The 21170-nt window shown below is 30.1% G+C and overlaps 2 protein-coding genes across 2 annotated transcripts; one reads left to right on the top strand and one right to left on the bottom strand.

Annotated features, from left to right (window-relative positions):
• Window positions 1-329: 329 nt before the first annotated feature.
• LOC107165136 (ectonucleotide pyrophosphatase/phosphodiesterase family member 5-like) lies at window positions 330-14092 on the bottom strand. Its single transcript, XM_089220628.1, has 6 exons — window positions 13119-14092; window positions 3638-3747; window positions 2903-3076; window positions 2235-2416; window positions 1954-2151; window positions 330-1150 (listed from the first exon to the last, which is right to left on the bottom strand). Exons 1-6 carry the CDS (start codon window positions 13485-13487, stop codon window positions 819-821), a joined length of 1365 nt encoding a protein of 454 aa, XP_089076754.1. The 5' UTR covers window positions 13488-14092; the 3' UTR covers window positions 330-818.
• Window positions 14093-19437: 5345 nt separating this feature from the next.
• LOC149058170 (uncharacterized) lies at window positions 19438-21133 on the top strand. The gene has a single exon (XM_089220253.1). The coding sequence runs from the start codon at window positions 19953-19955 to the stop codon at window positions 21021-21023; it is 1071 nt and encodes a 356-aa protein (XP_089076379.1). The 5' UTR covers window positions 19438-19952; the 3' UTR covers window positions 21024-21133.
• Window positions 21134-21170: the final 37 nt, after the last annotated feature.

Genomic DNA, 21170 nt, shown 5'->3' with positions numbered 1-21170 from the left:
GTAAGGACATTTTATTTGATAAAGATTACTTTGCATCAGTTCTATTATTTATTTAATATATTTTATTTAACAAATTGGGAAAACTGATAAAATTGAAAATGTTTGTTACCTTCAATAATTTTCCAAAAAAGAAAAAGTTTTCAAATAGATACAAAGTAATCTTGCCTATTAATTTTATTAATTATAAATTTCAGCCAAATCAATTAAAGTTCAATAATTGCAATAAATAACATCAATAATGCTGATACGTATTGAGATATAAGCTTGTATCTGGTATACGGAGTATTTGAATATTTTGATTCATTTTACAGTAAATATAAAGTAATCCATTCAAACATCTTTACATTTTTTATTTTGGATAATTGGTCGTTCTAAAATTATACCATTCTCCCGTTTACTGCTTATACTCCACAGTTCACACTTATCATCGCAATTTCTAGTTACCTATTTATAATACACAATATCCAGGTTTCGTATTATTTGTTTAAATATAAAGAAAAAATAAACAGTATTATTTGCATATCATATAAATCATTAATTATTATTTGGCGATATTAAACATTTAAAAGGGTAACGTCTATAAAAAATATTACAATAATTTATTCGCCAAAAATCAATCTACAGTTTTATTCTTCTACTGTGCATTGAATACATTTTTTTACGAGACTATAATGACAATAATTCTAATTTTAAATTTATAACAATACCAATATCACAAGACATATCAGTGGCAAGTTGCAATGTATAATTGCGGTTGCGTCGAATGCCAAGACAAAACAGATTTCTATACATAATGTCATAATATTAGAATATTATGGTTACTGGAACTTTTGCAAAGCGTCAATGAAGGTCGCTATTATGCCAGCCAGGATGTGCGGCGATGGCGACGACAACGACGTGCCGGCACTGGATGACTTGGACAACAGCAATAGTTGTTCGACGCCAGCTATCGTCCCGTTCACTGTCCGTTCGTAATTAGCCGCCTTATCTAATGATAACAGGTGGCTGATTAGCGGGTACAGGTCTACGTTGTCAAATGGTTGTGCTGTGAAGTTTTTCTTGAACATCGGTCCCGAGACCATGAAAAGGGCGTGCATCAGAGGTTCATCGTTGTCATATCCGTGGGTCCCAGCTTTGAACATTTCCTTGGCTGCGCAAAATATAAATGAGAAACATTTTAAAAAAATGTTCGGTTCATACGGATATATGTACTTCGCGTATATAATAGTGATACTAGATAACCGACTTAGCCATGTTATTAAAGCCAATAAAATTTCTCTATCATCTAATTCTCACATCTAAGATATGATTATATGAAGATAATAATGCAGCAAAGGGATTTCTAATGTAATAAGATGATTATCAGATTTAATATATAGTTTGTATAATTACAGTAAAAGGTGTAGATAAGTATATGTATAAAACTTCATTTAATCTATAATATAATTTATAGGGGTGAAAGTAGATGATTTTTTAGCTTTCAGCCAGGTCTTGATATAGGAATTTTGAGGCCTAAAGCAAAATATAAAACGTGGCAGCTACTTTAGTCAATAGTAGTGCGTATCCATGTACGATATATCCTATCCCCAACAATGGTTTACGTTTCACCACCATCAATCCACCTCCACTAAACATTCTTAACTTTTGTCAAAATCTAATATTGCGAAATAAAAATTTTATGAGATTATAAAGTGGTAAGTTGTCTTTACTTTTTTTTTTAAATAATTTTTATAAATGGTAGTGATCGTTCGAACCAAAACCAAAAAATCGATTAACAGTATAATTTTGATGGCAAATAATATCAATTTTTAGATAATAATCTTCACATAAAGTAGTATATGTACTTACGTTTTTACAATTGTCGGTTTTTAAAATATACTTTTACTTATCTTATGTACCTACCTTCTAAAATAAATAAACGAAATAATTTAACTAAAAGTTAACTAAACTAACTTGTTTCATCCAAAATTTTTTGAAAAAAACTATTCCAAAACGCGTAACTGGGTTTCGCCAACAAATAAATGATCCCGTTCAATCTAGGATTATTCTTCATATGCCAACGGTCAGGTAATTCATATTTTTGAAATACGTAAAACGTTTTTGATGTATTGGCTCCGTTTGAAAGATTCGTGAAAACTTCGTCAAATTTACCTGAAAATAATATCATTATTAGTGTCTTTAATAATGTTATACATTGAACTTGGACGACCGTTGTTTTTTAATTATTTACCTACCCATATTTGGAAGTATAAATGCATTTGGACCTGTAATAACGGATTTGTAGGTCATATTGGATACGTAATCATCTAAAAATATCATTCTATCATATGTTACTGTGTCCATTCCATGGTCGCTAAGAATTATGAGGTTTATTTTCTCTTCTAAATTTTTATATTTTATTTGATCAACCATATATCTATATTAAACAACTGAAATTATAATTTTGAAAATATTTTTAACATATGATTCCTACCAAGTTAAGGCAGAGGTTGGCAAGACCATCATGAAAAAATTAATTTGATTTATATTTAAGTAAAGCCAACGTTAAGAACGTTAATCTATAATTTAATATAAAACAAACAGAGGTGCGTGATCCTGGCATATGTTAATTATATTATACATACCTTTTACAAATGATAGTGGCCTGGGGGTGGGGGGTTGTTGCGTAGGATTTCAAACATGCGGGAGCCAACAAATAACATTGTATTTAACTTAAATAGATAAAAGTTATTATAAAAAAAAATATTGAACTAACTTGGTGAAAAAAGAGTTATTTATAATTTTTTTAAATTATCTTCATCTAGTTTTAAATAAGTGTATAATATTAAATATTAATAGTTTTGAGATATTGTAATATAATTATATGTATTGAAAATTATATATAGTTAAATTATAAACATACTTGACCGTGTTGTCTACTCTAACGATTTGATTTTTTATCTCCTGTGAGCCGACTCCTTTTTTATGACCAGTTTTATCTGGTTCTTCAAAATATGCAAACACTAGATTAGCTGGTTGATTTTTATTTTCAATCCATGTCATAATAGTGTCTATTCGGGAATTCCAATGTATTGAACTAAACAATAATAGGTACATTTTTTTTTGTTCTATATTAATAATTATTTAAAATGATCATTCTTTATGCCATAGGAAATAATTGATTAGTTAAGAGTTGGTCAATTATGTAATTAGAAATTTGACATCCCAGTACCCAGTGCTAATTTTTTTTGTTTTATCTTTTTTATAAATACCAAATGTTGACAGTAAAAGATTATTTTTTTACCTCTGTTATTCAGAAAAATAATGCATTTTATGTGATTTCTTCCTCTCTTAACTACATCACAATAAGTACATGGAATGCGTGCGTAATAAATATTAATGTTAAAATATCGTTATTGAAGTTTTCTAAAAATCAATTGGAAAGTTGATATCTTTTTGAATAAATGAAAAAAAAAAAACAATTTTGAAATACAATATTGAATTTTATCCTTCACTTTACTGAGTATTTGTTTTACATTTTAAATTTTTTTGATTATGAAATGTAAAATATCTATTATACACCTTCAAGTTTCAATATAATATTTATTAAGAAAAACTTCATCGCTCCTGTGGCAGAACTTGAGTTATAAGTTATTACTTGTTGTATAATCCAATGTAAGTTGGGGTTTTGCCTTGATATGGAAATTGGGATCCAGGCCACATCATTACACCACTATGACGGCCTTCTCCATTATTTTCATTTTGTATCTGTAATATAGTTATAATTTATTTTTCACCAGATAATTGAGCTCTGAATAATAATTAAATACCTATCTTTTAATTAAATATTATTTGAATGTACTGTAACAGTGAAAAGATAATAAATTAATTTTAAAAAAAGAACCCACCACAAAAGAACTTGTTTAGTGCCCTTCCATTATGTTCTCGAGGAAAAAATAATAATAATGTAAATATTCTATCTCATTATTTTGTCTGTAAAATTTCAAATCAAAAATGTTTATTGGGTAGTTAGTTATGTTTTAACAACGATTTAAATTATTATTTCCTCTGTTGAGTGAATGTAAATTGTATTTATTATGATTCAAAAATATATAATCGTAGGTAGGTTAGGTTGGATTAGATTTTCAAAAACTATTGTGATATTATTTAAAAATATTTCTGTGGTGTTTTTAGTTATTTAAAGGTATGTATTTGACATTTTTAGCAAGCAAAAAGCTTAAAAATTTAATATAAGGTTTTTCATACGTTTATTAAAATTAATTAAGATACTTAGTTAAAATTTTGGTTTCTAAACATAAGTTTAGAACATCTTATATTGCTGTTATGTTTGTCTGTATTTATTTTGTCGATAATTTTATTTTATTGCCATACAATGGCATTTTCCAAATACTAAGTTATTAATAATTTGTACCATGATGCGTATTCACACTGTTTTACGGTAATGACTTTCAGTTATGAGTTGATAATAATAAAGCACGGTTTACTATTGTAATAATCATAGGCGTACAATGGGGGGGGGGGCTTAGAGGACTTACCCCCCCCCCCCCCCCCCAAAAAAAAATGTATAGCCCCCCCTAATTTTTTTAAATCTTCTTTCAATTTCAAATAAAAATATTAATAAGTGAAACCGACTATGAATCTACTAGCTATACAAACTTACTAAAAAATGAAAAAATGATTGATCTTGGCGATTTGCAATCTGGCCCAATAAGACCAGTTCTAAAGGTAATTATAATAATTATATAACATTACATAATGTAATTTGGATTACTTATTATTATTAATGCTTAATAGAAACTTATCAAATATTTTTAAATGCTTTTTCAGTCTTACCCTATGACCAAATTTGGAAATCAAAAACGCAGTTTTAATGCTTCATATTTTAACGAACATGATTGGTTAGAATACATCATACAAAATGATGCTTTATATTGCTTTCCGTGTCGTAACTTTGGTGCCAACGATAATGAAGGAATATTTTCAAAAACTGTAAAATTTAGATGTAGATGGTGTGGGGGGAGGACAAAACTCAGGCTTGTTCTAACGTTCTATGGTTGAAACTTATAATGCATTATCGAAGCCCCCCCCCCCTTCTAGCAAGCCAAATTTACGCCTATGGTAATAATACATTTTTGTAAAATAATATATTATGTGATGAGGTATTTGGAAAAAATAAGTTTAAACAATTGTAGGTATACCGAATAATCATATAAATTAATTATAAAATATTCTTAGAAATATAATCTTATCCACTGTAGTAACTTAGAATTGCTTTTCATAGGTGTGAAATGAATTATCATTGGATCAAAATTAGCCACATTAATAATAGTGACTTACTCAATGGCTGAGGTGCTATATTTAGACGAAAATATTTAATCCGATAGAATTTTATTCTACAGTATTGTAACCGACAGTATTCAGACCGAATAATATAACGGCCGGCAGTATTTTAGCCGACAAATATTAAGGTCGACAGTATTTGAGCCGACAAATATTACTGCCAAAAAATATATGGCTGACATAGCCGGGTAGGAACAGTTCGGCTCCGTGATAAGCATTTATAGCTGATAATTAATAAAACCTAACCATGGTTACATTTAATAAATTACTATCAACATTTTATTATCATGATTATTGATAAAGCAATTTTTTTTGTAATTTTAAATTTTTAAAATGTTTTGAAAGAACCTGGATAATTACTTGAATATTCATTAAACTAACAATTTTAATGAAATCTTCATGAAATTCCTTATCTATGAATAATTTCATATCCTATCGTTCTCTTATGTAGGTATAATTTATCTCGCTCGAAAACGCATGGCCACAGTTTATACTTCCATTGACCATGATGAAACCATAATTTCAAGTTCAGTCGAATTTAAGATTGGAATTTGAGTGTTATACATGCAGCAATGATACTAATTTAATTTTGAAATTGATAGGACTAAGAGCCATTAGGAAATGTACAAAATACCTGACAATTTCCGAAATTTACTGATTGTTAAATACTCAAAATATGAATTTGTTATATGTCTATTATAGAATATAAATTATCATAAATTATAAATTTAGATAATATAAATAGAAAATTTACCAAATTATATACAAATTATTATATAAATATGCATATTTTAAAATAAAATTGTATTTTACTCCACTTTTTTGCATATTACTATTATAATATTTAATAGTTAACGATTATCGTACGCTTGTTTTCTTGTGTGTTGACTGAAATGTCGTGTTATCACCCTACACAGATTTGCTTGTGCGTACCTATGACCAGTACTTTAAGTCTTTAACCTCTTCTTCTACCGAAGCAACATCTTCCCCCGACCCGTTATTTTTTTTTAATTATTAACTCTTTAATGGTTAAAAATAAACATATATATATATTATATATGTAATATGTTATAACCACTTCGTGAAATCGATCTTTTCATGAAAAGATGACCATTTTGTGAAATGGAAACACGTTTTTTACACTTTGTAAAATTCAAAAATATTTCACGAAATGGTCACTCGAGTCTTGAATTTAACACCGTGTAATTTTTTTCACAAAAAGATCGTTCACTTTGTGTACTGAAATACAACATTTGACAACTTATTCTACCCTTATAAATTTAACTTAAATAATTATGTATAGTAATAAAGTTTATTTATATCATATTAATTTATTAACCGTATTGTAAACATTTTTTATTTATTAGAGCAGGAAAATGAATTGTGACAACGGCTGTTACAGTTTGGACTAAATTTAAAACAAATACATCTTTTGATTTGACATGCATTTTTACACGCACAACTTAAAAATCTCTGACCTCCAGATACAATTTGGACAGTTTTACGCAAGGTTAATTAAATAATACGAAAATTTGTTTGTCAACTTATTCAGCTAAAATACAATTCATTTTCATGCTCTAATAAATAAAAAAAATGTTATCAATACGGTTATTAAATTAATATGATATAAATTAACTTTATAAGTATACATGATTATTTAAGTTAAATTTATAAGGGTAGAATAAGTTGTTAAATGTTGCATTTCAGTACACAAAGTGGTTGTTCACTTTGTGAAAAAAATCACACAATGTTTAATTTGAGTGACCATTTCGTAAAATATTTTTGAATTTCACAAAGTGCAGTAAAAAACGTGTTTCCATTTCACGAACTGGTAATTTTTTCATGAAAAGACCGATTTCACGAAGTGGCTACGACATATACATTATACAAAGCTAAGTCATTATTGTTATGTACGTCTACACGACAAATTAATAAGTACGCTCAGAAAAATAAATGACTATCTTTTTATTAAAAAAAAACGTAAAACAAATTAAGTTCACACGAGGCTCTACTGGACTACGACCACAACTCCGACTTATTTCTATTCTGCAGGGCAAGCGCAGTCGGCAGGCCTCCGTTGTGGATCAAAACTGTCCACGCAGCGAAATGCTATATAATGTGACCGTGTTCGTTCCATAGGTACATTGATATATATATATATATATATATATATAAATAATAAGAAATGTTTATACTAAAATAGTTTATTTATACTGCTAAATGAAATGAATTTATTACATAATAGTCAATCATACGTCTATAGTAAAACCGGGACTGTCACCGGTTTTGAATTAAAGTGTACCGCGGTACACCTATATATCCTAGTCTTATTGACTGAAAAAACTAAAAAAAAGTATAATTGAACTAAATATGCAGGTACCTAGATATTTTTAAAGTTCAATAAATCATTTATAAGGCGTAGATGACGATAAGATATTAGATATATACTTAGTGTATAATCGATGCTTAAGCAGAATAAGTATTGTTTAATCAAATTTTGATAATTTAAAAAATAAAAAATTGTGATAAAAACTAAAAGTAATGCTTAAAGCAAGTTTTGACCAACTTTAAAAACAAGTAATACTTTTTATTTTTTTAGTCAAAATATCGTTTATGAATCATATTTGAGTGTTGAGTCATAAGTATATAATAGCTTTAAAAATATGCCAATACTTCTTGTTAAGCATTGTCTATGAATCGGTCCATTCAGGTCTTACTGTTTTATTAACCATTAGTAATAACTAATAAATACTCAAACACAATAATGAAACACACTACGAAATCAAGAATATTTACGCTATTGAATAGGTATTCAAACGTATATTGTACATGTAATATGTATAATACGTATAACTACTGAAGTTGTTTTCTTTATATCGAATATTTTATGATAAACAATATACATACAATGACGTTTATTTTTAAATGTTCAATCTAAAAGTTCTTTGGTCTTAGTTGATAAGACCTATGTATTTCCAAAGTTAATATTTTGAAAATTTTAAATTCCGTATAATAAGATGAAATTTCATAAAATGCTGTATCAAACACATTACATTCTAATAACCTAACCTACCTGCAGTTCCGGCAGCGTTGTCGACAAAACGAAAAAAAAAAAGATACAACATAACATTATCGGCATAAATGCTACAAAAATAAACAAGGTTGGATATCATGTTAAGTGACAAATTATGCGAAGAGTGATAGGAAAGGCTCAGAAGTTAATGCACTAAAAACTTATAAAATTAATCTAAATATTGTATGTAAGATTATTTACGATTATTAAAAATAGGCATTGAATCGAAAGACTTATTTTTTTGACGTGTTGTCTTAAAATAAACTGAACGAGTAGTATATTCAATAGGGTCACAATTATCTATTGATACTTTGGTCGTTGGCATTATAGCAGAACATCGGTTATGGTCTACTTAGCTCACGTTTTTCTCGAAATGCTCCCCTTGTTTACAAAAAGGTAAATTTCCAAACTTTGTTAAAAAATACGTTAATTATCAAACTGCTCCCGTTGTTGACAACCAGGGCTTGGGACTTTATGTGTTTAAAATCTTAAAAATATGCGCATACATATACACCAAAATATATCAAAATATGCGCTTAAATATGCATTTTTTTAAATTAAAAAAGGCTTACTTATAAAAATTTACTTTAAAAAAAACATATATTGTACATGCTACTAAAAATGTATATCTCATACATACTATATTATTTAAAAAAAAGGCCAAAACTGTTATTGAATGTGAGATATTTTTAACACTCAGCATCTTCTATACATACCAAATAAAAATTTGTATGTATTAAGAAATAATCATTTTATAATTATGATTATGTACTTACTTGCATTACACTGAATTATTAAATGTTTTTTGATGTTCTCGACTTTGAAAGATCTTGTATTATTTGTTAGTAAAGTTTTATAGCCGGAAAATGATATTTCTACGTTTACCGATATGATTGAAGCATATTTAAAATATGTCAGATCATTAATATCCAAGTCTTCTGGTAAGTCTATCATGTCAATTAATTCACCGTTAAGAATATTTTTAATTTTCTTTACCATAGCAAGACCAACATTTTTCTTTAATACATTTTCCATCTTTGTACAAAATATTTTTCCTAGTTGTCCCATTAAGACGTTTCATAGCATTAAAAATTGATTTACTAGTAAATAATCAAAAATTATTTAAAAATATGCAATAAAAATCAATAAATCTTAAAAATATGCAATTGTAGAAAAAAATCCAAAATATGCATAATAAACTGTAACTCCAAATACCGCAACAGAAATTTGTAGCGGATCAGATTTATTTTATTTACTTCCCGAACAAATATGCAAATGCATAAAGTCCCGAGCCCTATTGACAACATACATTTTTTCTCACTTCATAGATACTTAGCACTGTCTTATAATATATGTGGTTAAAAATGTTATTTTTTAAATTTTATATTACACTAAGTAAATTATAAAGATTTTTGCTATTGAATACCGGAGCCGTTTGGGGATTTACGTATTTGTGAAACCTTTTGTTGACGAGTTCCGTTTGGGGACTAAAAAATAATGGATGAAAACCATTTGGGTTGCACAAACATCACGATACAAACATAATATATAATGAATAGAATGGGATGTATTTCATGTGTGTAGTTATATTTTATAAATATCACTATAAGATTGGCGTAGGGCCTAAAGTAATGGGTGGATCGCCGTGGATCATATAGTGATACATATTTACTATGGTAAAATTAATTCAATAAGTCTTTTGTTCATCATTATAACTTATAAGTCATATTAATTAGTTTTGTTTTAAATCAAACTACTATATTTAACAATATGACAAAAGCAATTAAAGAATGTCTAAGTATTTTGGAAAAAATAAATTTTAATGGAAATACGGAATGTATATAATATGCAAGGCTGGGCAAGTTAATGATTTTTTTTAACTCAGTTAAGTTAAGTTAATATGCACCAATTACAAAAAGTTAAAAGTTAAAAGTTAATTTAATTATAGGTTAACTCAGTTAAGTTAAAAGTTAATACACATTTTTTTTTAACTTTTTATTAAGTTAAAAAAAAGTTAATTTTTTTTTTACACATACTTTCTTTTTTTACAAACCCTGAAACCCAAAACTAATTTTTATGACTATATAACAAATGTTTATGCTTTATACAGTATATTATTGTATTTCATTGAAGTTTTCATTTCTAAAAAAAGAACAGTAATTACCTATATATAACAAGTAATAAATACCTAAAAATAATGAATTAATATTATTTAATCAAGCCTTGTAAACAGATACTATTTGTGAGTGTGTGTTTGAAATAGAGTATTACTGTGTTTAATAAATAATCACTAAATATTGTATTAAATAGATACTAGGTATTACCTATATGGCTATATACTTACTAAAATACTAAAATACTAAAATATAACATATTATAATTTAAATAGAAAGATAATAAATAAGTTGAAATAGTTGGATAATATTTTATTATTTTAACATACACATTTCATATAATTAAACTATAAATTTAAACTTAAATAGGTAGCATTAATCTTTATACTAAAAAATTATTTGACGTTCGTGTACAACCACAAGTTCACAACTGAATACTGATAAAATGTCAGGCCCACATCAGTACATCACACAAAATCAAAATATCGATAATTGGTTTTTGTAAAGTTTATTTTTAGACTTGTTGGATTTATTTTTCCCGAAATGACGACTTCGGTCGTCGATAACACTAATATACCCGCATGATATAGGTATAGCCATAATGCCATATATTATAGTCATAAAGGGACAATATTATGTCTATATTATATTTATTGTAACTTGATATAATTAATTTAATAATATAAAACCTTTTATTATTAATTATTTTCTGATGTATACCACTATACAGGTGTTCCTTTAGAGTACAGAGTGATTAGAAAAATATAAAATTTTTTAAAATTAACTTAACTTATTCCATAAAATGAAAATCAACTCGTTAATTTCACGTTAATTAAAAAATAAATTTAATAAGTTAATAGTTAAGTTAATGAATATCCAAAAGTAACTAGTTAAGTTAAAAAGTTAAGATAAAATTAACTTTTTAACTTAACTTTAACTTTTTAACTCGTTAATGCCCAGCCTTGATAATATGTATAGTTTACACCATAGATTTATTTTTCGGAAACAGATTATGCAGAAGCGTAGTTGGCATCTTTAAAATCATTTTTTTTTTTTTTATGTAGTTTATATTTTTACATGAAGATATTGATCAGCGACTGATGAGTATTACTAGCTATCTGGAAATTTAATTTAGGCCTTTTAGGTAATTTAAAATTCCGATGTAGTATAGGTAGTTAATTTATTCGTATTATAGCTATATTGACGTATTGTTCATTGTCTCACATATACTTGAGATCACGATATAAAAATTATACTAATCGTTTACAGTTTAGTCAAGTTTTTACATTATTAAATCACCAATATTATATCTAATACTATTTATACTCACATGATACACAAATTACTCATTACCTATTTTTCAAGGAAAATTTAATTTTATATTCACTTAATATCGCGTTGAACGATTTTTCTAGGACCGAGTTTACTATCTTTACTGTCAAATAATTAATCCCTATATATTATATATATTATATAACAAAGTTTTGTATGTTTAAACTGTCCACATATTATAAATAATTCATGTTTTTTAACGAATCATATCAATCTGTATATTTTTCCCCATAAATAGAAAGTTGCCATGATTCAAGGGCACTAATAAAGAACCTTCATTTTATTCAATACTAAACGTTACGTTTTATTATTTTTTTTTCATATCATTTTTACGCGTAGAATAAAATATGAGCAAAAAGTTAAGGTCTAGGTCACCTGATAAAAAAAAAAAAACCTATGATAAACATTGATCGTCAAATATTACTAGAAAAATGCGATGCAGCGATATCGATAGGAAAACAATTAAACAAATTAAATATCAATTCGTGTAGGGGTGCGATTCTTGGGCGTGGCCAGAAATTATCAATGGGGAAGGGGATGTTATGAGTAATAATATAATATTCTAATGAATTGTCATGGAAATACCAAAAACTCATACGTTTATGTTTCGAGCTCACCAAAATCATTTCTAGCTTATAATATTGTGTACATTTGTAAATATTGTTCTATAGTTAAATTCATTTAAATTATAAAAACACTAATACTGAATTTCGTAACACCATTAACGTCATCAACTTATATCAATGAATTTGATAAATTTTGTAATTCTGGATTACGGTTGTATTTATTTTAATAATTTCATTATGTTTTTTGGCTTTTGGACTACAGTTTAATGCTGCTGATAACTGGTAAGCGATAACACACAATTATTGCATTGATAGTTGATACCCCATAGCGTGTGTATGTAATCTGCGAGTACAAATAATTGTATAGTGTATACAGACTATCGCAGATTATGAATATATTATATTATAACCTGAACTCTGTATATAGTGAATGTTTATTGTCATGACTCATAAGTCATAAGTAATAACATTTTGCAAATAACTAATAAAAAGTATTAAGTATAATGACTCTAAATCAGATAACTATTAATTTGTTTTCTGTAGGTTAGCCAACAAAAGACAAAGGGGGAGAGGGAATATAACACCCCCCCCCCCCCCCCCCCCCCGAGAACGCTACTTGGCGTGTGGAAAATTCCCTTATAGCATTGATATAAGAAAAACTTATTGCGTATCGTGGACAATATGGGACCTTACCCAGATAGGCACCACCGAATCGTCGTAGTGGAACTGCTCGTACGTGTAGTGCATCGTCTCGTTGTGCCCGTCAAACATGGAATTGTCGAACACTCCGTGCGTCTCGGAGTACATTCCGGTGGCAATGGTGAAGTGGTTGACGAACGTCTTCGTTGGGAACGCACTGCGCATGTACGGTGGCGCGGCCGACGCGTCCCGGAATTGGGCCATGTGCGGCGTCACGTCGGGCCGGATGTAATCGGGCCGGAAACCGTCGAACGACATGACCACGACCACCGGGTGTCGCGAGACGCCGGCCGCTGCCATCGCCGTGAACAACACGAACAAACACTGCAAGGTCACAGGACCGGCCGGCCTGCACATGGTCATCGGCTGCGGACGGTGGTCGGTGAAAAAAATCGTCCACCGGTGGCGGCGAAGCTTCCGGTTTAGACGTACCCGGGATTCTCGGCGGAAAGCGACCGGGGTCAACCGTGGTGTTCGGACCGGAACGGCCGTCGTCTGAATTTATGATTTATGTTTCGACGTGCAGTGCAGATCGTTGGTATCCGTGGTATACGATCGCTGCAGTCGTTATTCGTCGGCCACAGGACTTGGCACTACGAACCCATTTTACTGACGCGCGGCCAGTTGTAATTATTATGGTTAGTGGCTAACGGCGGTAAAAACCTCAACCGCACCGTCTACCAAACGGATTGTATGACGGGCACAGTAAAACAGAGACGCAACATTATTTTGAAATTCGTGGGATTCGTAATAATCGACGGCTAATGGGCGTGGTGCCGGTGGTCTGCAAAGGTCGCGGCAAGTGTGACACTAGATCGGACGTCGAAACGAAATATTGTTTCAACCGTTGGTCGTGGAGTTTTGCAAATGAACGGCCGAACGACAACGGATATATGGCGTACAATGTTAATAATAATATCGTGTGCGTGTGTGTGTTGATGGCGGCGTGCGCGGAACTGCAGCGCATAGGCCATAGAGTAAATATTACTCTAAGCGTGACACTTTTAAAACTTTTGTGGTGGTGTGAGAGGAGACGCGCGGGCCGAACATTGGACGACACACTCGTTCGGTCGGAGTGGGAGCAGTGACGAACGCGGTCAGCCGTCGCCACGCTATACGCGAATAATATAGTAACGTCGGTTTTTCGCACCAAAGCGCACCGCCGTCGACTCGTGTTCGAAAAGACAACATAATATTAAAATATAATTCCTGTGGAATTCATGCCTAAAATTGTGTGCTAGGCAGCGGCGTAGATACGATTTTTTTCTTGGGGGGGGGGGGGGGGGGTTAAAATATATTTATGACACAAATTACAAGTTATAGTTAAACTAAACGTATTAGTATTATATATTAAGTATCGCAGAAGATAAAATACCAATATAAATTTGGGGGGGGGGGGGGGGGTGGAAACCCCTTACACCCCCCCCCCCCGTAACTACACCACTGGTGCTAGGAATCTTATTTGTCTGGAAACGTATTTGGTTGGAAATGACTTTTTGTCCGATACTAATTTTGTTAGAAATGTATTATGTCGAAAACGTATTTTCTAAACTGTATTTTCTCGGGACCATACTCGTATCTTTTCGAAAATGTAGTTGGTCAGAAATGTATTTTTCGGCAAAGTTTTTGTCAGAAACGCATTTCATCAAAAATATATTTGGACATTTGGACGAATACGTATTTCAACACAAAAGCAAAATATATGAAATGTGCAGTTTCACACACTACAACGTAGATTTAATATTTAAAAATATTTTGTTGAATAGAATTACACATGCAAAATCTGCAAATCTGCGACACTGTTAAATAATATAACTGTATAAGAATTTGAAATATACTCAATGCTCAATAAACATATTTTTAAGACATTGACGAATATCGTTATTCGTTAAAGGGTAAAGGGACTACACCTAATGAACGGTAACGTTATAAGGACTGAATGGTACGAAACCTTGGGTAATATTTTTTATCAAATAAGCTCAAATCAATGTTAGACATCTATGGTCATATTCAGATATTCCATAGCGCACATGTAAACTCCCCTAAAATTTTGTAAATTCCCCTAAAAAATTTTTCCACCGTATTACGTATACGTAAATTCTCCTAAAATTCTATAACTCTCGGCGGGTCTCAATCGGTGTGCTTCGAATGCTTTGAAGTGTGCCATGAGAGATCTATTAATAGTTTTATAAGTATATGTATTTACCAATATTATTATCGATATTCGGAAATATTATATGGATTGGTATGCCACGAAGATTTTGTACATAACAAAGTATACATAAACCAAAATAGTTGCCACTATAATAAATTAAAAATGCGACAAAAATTATTAAATCAGCTGATACAAATTTATAAAGAAAAAAAAATTACTAAATTTCATTACATAAAAACAGTTTCCCATTATTACTCAATCAAAAAATAATCAACAGGATAAAATCAATAAAAATAATTTTTGAATAATAATTTTTAAAATATAAAATATAAAGGAATATATTATATGCAATAAAAAAATAAAATAAAAATATTTTTTGAGGATAACTAGAGCCGCCTCCACGTGGTGTCCTCTGGGTTACGCTAAATGGTTCTAATTTTGTTGTAAAATGTTCTAGGGCAATTTACGTAAGTGTAATCCGGTAGCAAAATGTTTTTAGGGGAATTTACTATTTTATGTTTTAGGGGAGTTAACATTTGCTAATTCCATATTATTATTATTATTATGATTATTATTGAATAATTTTGAATATCATGAGGGTATAATGGATAGTAAACTATGTAAATGAAAAACCTGGCTAAAATATAAGTGTTCGTGCCACAAATGTCAGCATCACTTCCGTCACCACGTCTAAGATAAAGATTGTACAGCGCGTACTACAGGCCAACTCTTTTCTGCCCACTCTTCACCTTCTCTTCCTACACATATTCACCATAATTTATATCAACTGTTTTGTAACGCTTTGTTGTTTTGTGTGTCAACATAACCACGAAACGGTTCACCTTGGAAATCGTATTCGTGTGCATATACAATATGGTCGTTCGTTATTACAACAATCTTTTTCTAATACGTTTTCGTTTTAAATTATCTATGCTCGCCGAATATAATTGTTTATTGTAAATTAACCGTTTCCGCCATTACGGCAAAATTAAGTCGATGATTCATTCATCGTCGACAGTAGGTAGTTGGTGTGCGCTGCCATTGAGGTCCAATTTACATACATACATTGTGTCTGTGTTCATTCTCACACCACTTCGATTTAAACCTTACTATACACTCCTGCGGACAAGTGCTGCACTAAGTACCACGTATTTGTTTCAATTTTCACCACTGTCACCTTGTTGCAAACGTCGGTTGCTGACTACCGCGGAATCTATCTGTCGCCCGAGATCGGGACTGGTGCCAGAGAACTCAGCGCAAGTCAGCCAGCACTCAGCAGCCCAGTGTGTGCAGCACAGGTCGCCAAGTCATGTTGCTCACTGGATTGGACCGTCACCTGCAGCTCTAATTTAAAGCAACTCTAAGTAGACAGTACGTAAGAATGTCCCGATTTCTGTGAGCCTCGACGGTCATTGCACCATACCGGACCGGCTCCGAGGACCCCTCCATAAATAACTAGCCCGAATTTCCAACATTCCATTTGTATATGATCTGATTCCGTTCGTTTGTGACATATCATGTGTCTATTCCTGTGTGGTCGCCGTCATCGCCCTTACAGCGAGCGTCCACCACGAACTCGTGATCAGACGCAAGGATGTTAAACTGACTACCCAGTCAGTTCCAAGGGGCATCAGATCTGACGTATCTCGAATTGCCTATTTCTCACAATTCCGGGCGCTACGATCAAAACGGTCTCCGTGCGCAGTTCTTCGGTCCACAATTGTTGACTTAGCGGTGCCCAAATCAAACAATAAGAGTAGGTATACCTATATCATATAGGTACGGAATGTTATTAAAATTAATTGAATGATTAAAGTTATTGTAAAAAATAGTCAGCGTTCCGACTAAAACCGAATAGACTGGTTTTGCACGATGTGTATGTTTCAAATTTTTCGAAACGGTGCAGTTGTTCATTAAAGAGCATCATAAATCAACCCCACGAAGGTGCAACGTAGAATTGTAAACCAGTCAATTTAGTGTTTATTTCGAAACACTGAATCAGGATTAAGGTGAGATGATCTCGAGATCTAAAATCTTCTTTTCTCAAAAACGATCTCGTTTTGTCTGTTTTACTAATAATTGTGATAACCACAATGAGTTCAAAGTTTGAACAAATAGCTATGCATATTTTATGACATTTACTGCATACATTTGATAGGAAACATTATTGTCTTGCATATTGATGGATATAATTTTGAATGGCTGATAGTTGGGATCTTCATCATGATGAATTCAGAATTTTAAACAAATAAGGTAATTATCAATATTTAAATGCATGCCCTTTAATTATTTAAATGATTAACGTTTGTATAATCACTACATTTGTTTATAATTCAAAGTACAATAACATAACCTAAAAATAAAGTGCATTATGAACAAGTATATACATATACATATACATATATATATATTTATTGATAAACATTGGCGAAATCGGCCATTAGTTGTTAATTATTATATTAATTAAAATTTATTTCCTAGTGTGTTTATTAATTTTTTCGTTTTAAATCATATCGAAAAATTTATATTTATTTACGTTAATCAATATTGTAAAATAAAAAGAAGGTAGAAGGTACATTAACAAGATAAACCACACTAAAATTGTTTGAACTTTTTTATATTTTTTACTTACATATAATACTGATTTAAAATAAATCTACTTTTAAGTTTTTCTTTAAATTTTTTAAATTTTTAAGTATTAGTGCCATCTGATGTTTACGACTTTCCGTTTTATACACATCATGTGTACATCGCTCTTGAATAATGGTCTACAGTCTACTCAAATTACGAACGATTCATATTATATTTTTACATCAAAAGTCAAGGGTAAAACAAATAAATAATGACAATATTTTTTAGAGTTTAGGTTATCACGCCTTTCACGAATTTCGATTTTTCTTTTTAATTTGAAAACATAATTTTTGGAAGCGTTCTGATTTAGTTAGGAAGTTCTGACGTTTTGAAGATCACGGTTTTTACGCAGGGGGAGAGCTCATCCATGGGCTGGGTGTTTTATTTATTTTTTATTATATTAAGGATACCCTTGAGGGATTAACATCCACTCATTTTTCAAGACTAAAGGTATTAAAGTTAAAAAAATTATGAATTTTAACAACATGAAAATTCTAAAACGTTTTGTATCTCGCGATTTTTAAGTTCTATTTTTGAATGTTATTAAAACAATATTGTTTTCAATTCCAAATGTTTTCACTTAAAAATAAAAATGTTACCGTACATATATAAAAAAAAGTCTAAAACGTCTATAAACAGCACAAAAAGGATTAACAAATTTTAATAATAATTGTTGATGTTTTGACAATACTAACCACAAAAACCTAATCAGAAATTTGGCAAAGTTGTCTCTAAGAACCCTAACATTTCCGTTAGTACGAACTGATACTAGGACTCACCAATATTTATCCAACCATAACGTTTCACATTATTTCGGCTGTTCAGATGCAACCGGTCACTTGTATTTTCTGATTCAAAATGTCATATGTGCCGGGCTAATTTATCTCAAAAATGAGTATCTAAATACAGTCATACATTTCTAAAATTTATTGTTTGGATTTTATTGTTATTACTATCCATCAACTTGGGAATATAATAAAACTAGTTGCAAAATACTTAAATACTGCTTGGTTTCAAAAGGAAATATGGTTGTTACTTGTTTTGCTTTGTACTTTGAACATTAATTATCAATTATAATTATAAAATATATCATACTATTATTTATACTATAATTATGAATTTGATAACATAAAAATTGTTTAGTAAATTCTATAAATGTATAATACAGTGTGATGACGATAGGTAACACTAAATATTTCAGGTGGATGACGTTGTATTGTAATTAGGTTTTCGGGAGGTGATTGGGAGTATTTTCAGATAAATTTCAAATTTTTAACACTATTGGTGTGCGCATGTGCAATATAACTTATATTTTCAAATAAAAACACTATTTTTTTTATATACCTATTCAAATAGATTATTATTTTTTAAACATTTTTTGTATCAAAAGTTTTTTCTATTTACAAAACTGACCAAGTTAGAGTAAGTAAAATTTGGATTTATGCATAATACGTATTTAATGCAATTTTTATTTATAACTATTGGAAATATTACATAAGTGCCAAATAAATCTTTAATTTACTTTATCTGTTTACAAATAATAATTTATTAATATTGTTGGTCATTACAATGAGTATCTCGAGTATGTGATGATGTTTTTAGTCAATATGAAAATTTGGTTTTTGACAACTTTTAATTTTTTTTATATTCTAGGAACAAAAAAATATAATATTTTACAGTATGTGAGAAATATTACTAGAAATTACTCTATACTGAGGAAGAACCTCATGTGGTAGCGTAAAAGAACTTATTATTCAATGCCAAAATGATAAAACTTTGGGTATTCGTTTAGTATGTGACCTACCGGATGAAAATCGAATTTAGTATGTGACCTACCTGTATTACTGGGTTTAGTGTGTGACCTACCTAGACGATTATCTATATTATAGATATAGACAATCTATGCTTGCTTATCTTTATAGTTATATTATATTATATTTACTGGTTTTTACCAATAGATATTTTGTCATTTTAACATTATCGACAATATTGTCAGTACCTGTTCTGTCGTCAATCCGATATCGCGTGTTTAAAACTTTAAAATGTTGGCAGTCGAATTGTATGCGATTATTTCTTCCGAAAAAACAGTATTAGAATTTTTACAAAATAATAAACTATTACCACAAAATAACGAAACTAATTTATGCCATAAATGTCATGGTGAAACAAAGATGTACATGAGGAAAAAAAGATTGGCTAAGGGTGAAATTCGAGAGATCAGCACTATACGATGTATCACAAAAGGATGTCAGACATATAAATCAATTCGATCAACAAATGGATTTTTTACATACACTGATCTTAATGCACGATGCAATTCTAATCTCAGTTTGGGCCAAATACTAGAACTTATTTATTATTGGTCACAAGATTTACCCATAAAAACTGTTTCTGATTTGACGGGCCGTTCAAATGCAACCATTGTTGACTGGTTTAATTTGTGTAGAGACGTGTGTTGTTCATTATTTGAAAAACGTGAAAAGATGGGAGGACAAAATATAGTGGTACAAATTGATGAATCGTTATTGAGAGGAAGAAGAAAGTATAACCGAGGAAGACTGCTGCTAGGTGATCTGCGTCATGAACAAGTACAAGATAACTCAGCAGACTTCCATTCTGACAGTGATCAAGAAAATCAAATAAATCTAGCTAATTCACCTACATCAAACAGAAATTATGGTCGTCGACTAGAAGGACCCTGGGTATTCGGATTATGTAGTAAAATCGGAGATAATTTGGAACGAAGATTTTTTGTTGTAGAAAAACGTGATAGAGAAACTTTAATTCCGATTATCGAAAAAGAAATATTACCTGGTTCTATTATAATGTCAGATGAATGGAGAGCATATTCTTGTTTAAAAAATATAGGCTATGATCATAGAACAGTAAACCATTCAAAAAATTTTGTTGATCCAACTACTGGAGCTCACACACAAGCAATTGAATGTTCATGGGGAGTATTAAAAACTAAAATCCTTCGAAAAATGCATGGAACATCAGCTGAAATGTTGCCACGTCATTTAATTGAGGCATGGTATCGATCTATCAACAGGCAAGATACAATTTTTTTTAAATTTTTAAGCGATGTACAAAAAGTATATTGCCAAACTTAATTTAATTTTATGCATTTTTTTTTTATATTGATATTCTGTAATAGTGAAATAACCTAATTATATAATTTTTAATTGTAACTATTTTTAAATTAATTTTGACTGATATTAAATATAATCCGTAATTTGTAATAATAATATATTTTGACT

Source organism: Diuraphis noxia, unplaced genomic scaffold (genome assembly GCF_037042655.1).
Source record: "Diuraphis noxia isolate RWA-SAM2 unplaced genomic scaffold, SU_Dnox_SAM2 contig0002, whole genome shotgun sequence".
Lineage (NCBI taxonomy): Eukaryota > Metazoa > Arthropoda > Insecta > Hemiptera > Aphididae > Diuraphis > Diuraphis noxia.
Note: the sequence above shows the minus strand (reverse complement) of the source record. Positions and strands in the feature narration are given on the sequence as shown.

Coding starts and splice junctions, on each gene's coding strand:
- LOC149058170 (XM_089220253.1), top strand. CDS start 19,953: ATGTTGGCAGTCGAATTGTATGCGATTATTTCTTCCGAAAAAACAGTA.
- LOC107165136 (XM_089220628.1), bottom strand. CDS start 13,487: ATGACCATGTGCAGGCCGGCCGGTCCTGTGACCTTGCAGTGTTTGTTC. Junction 3,077..3,637: donor TACATTGGATTATACAACAA/GTAATAACTTAT, acceptor ATTATTGTTTAG/TTCAATACATTGGAATTCCC. Junction 1,151..1,953: donor AAAAATTTTGGATGAAACAA/GTTAGTTTAGTT, acceptor TATTTTGCGCAG/CCAAGGAAATGTTCAAAGCT.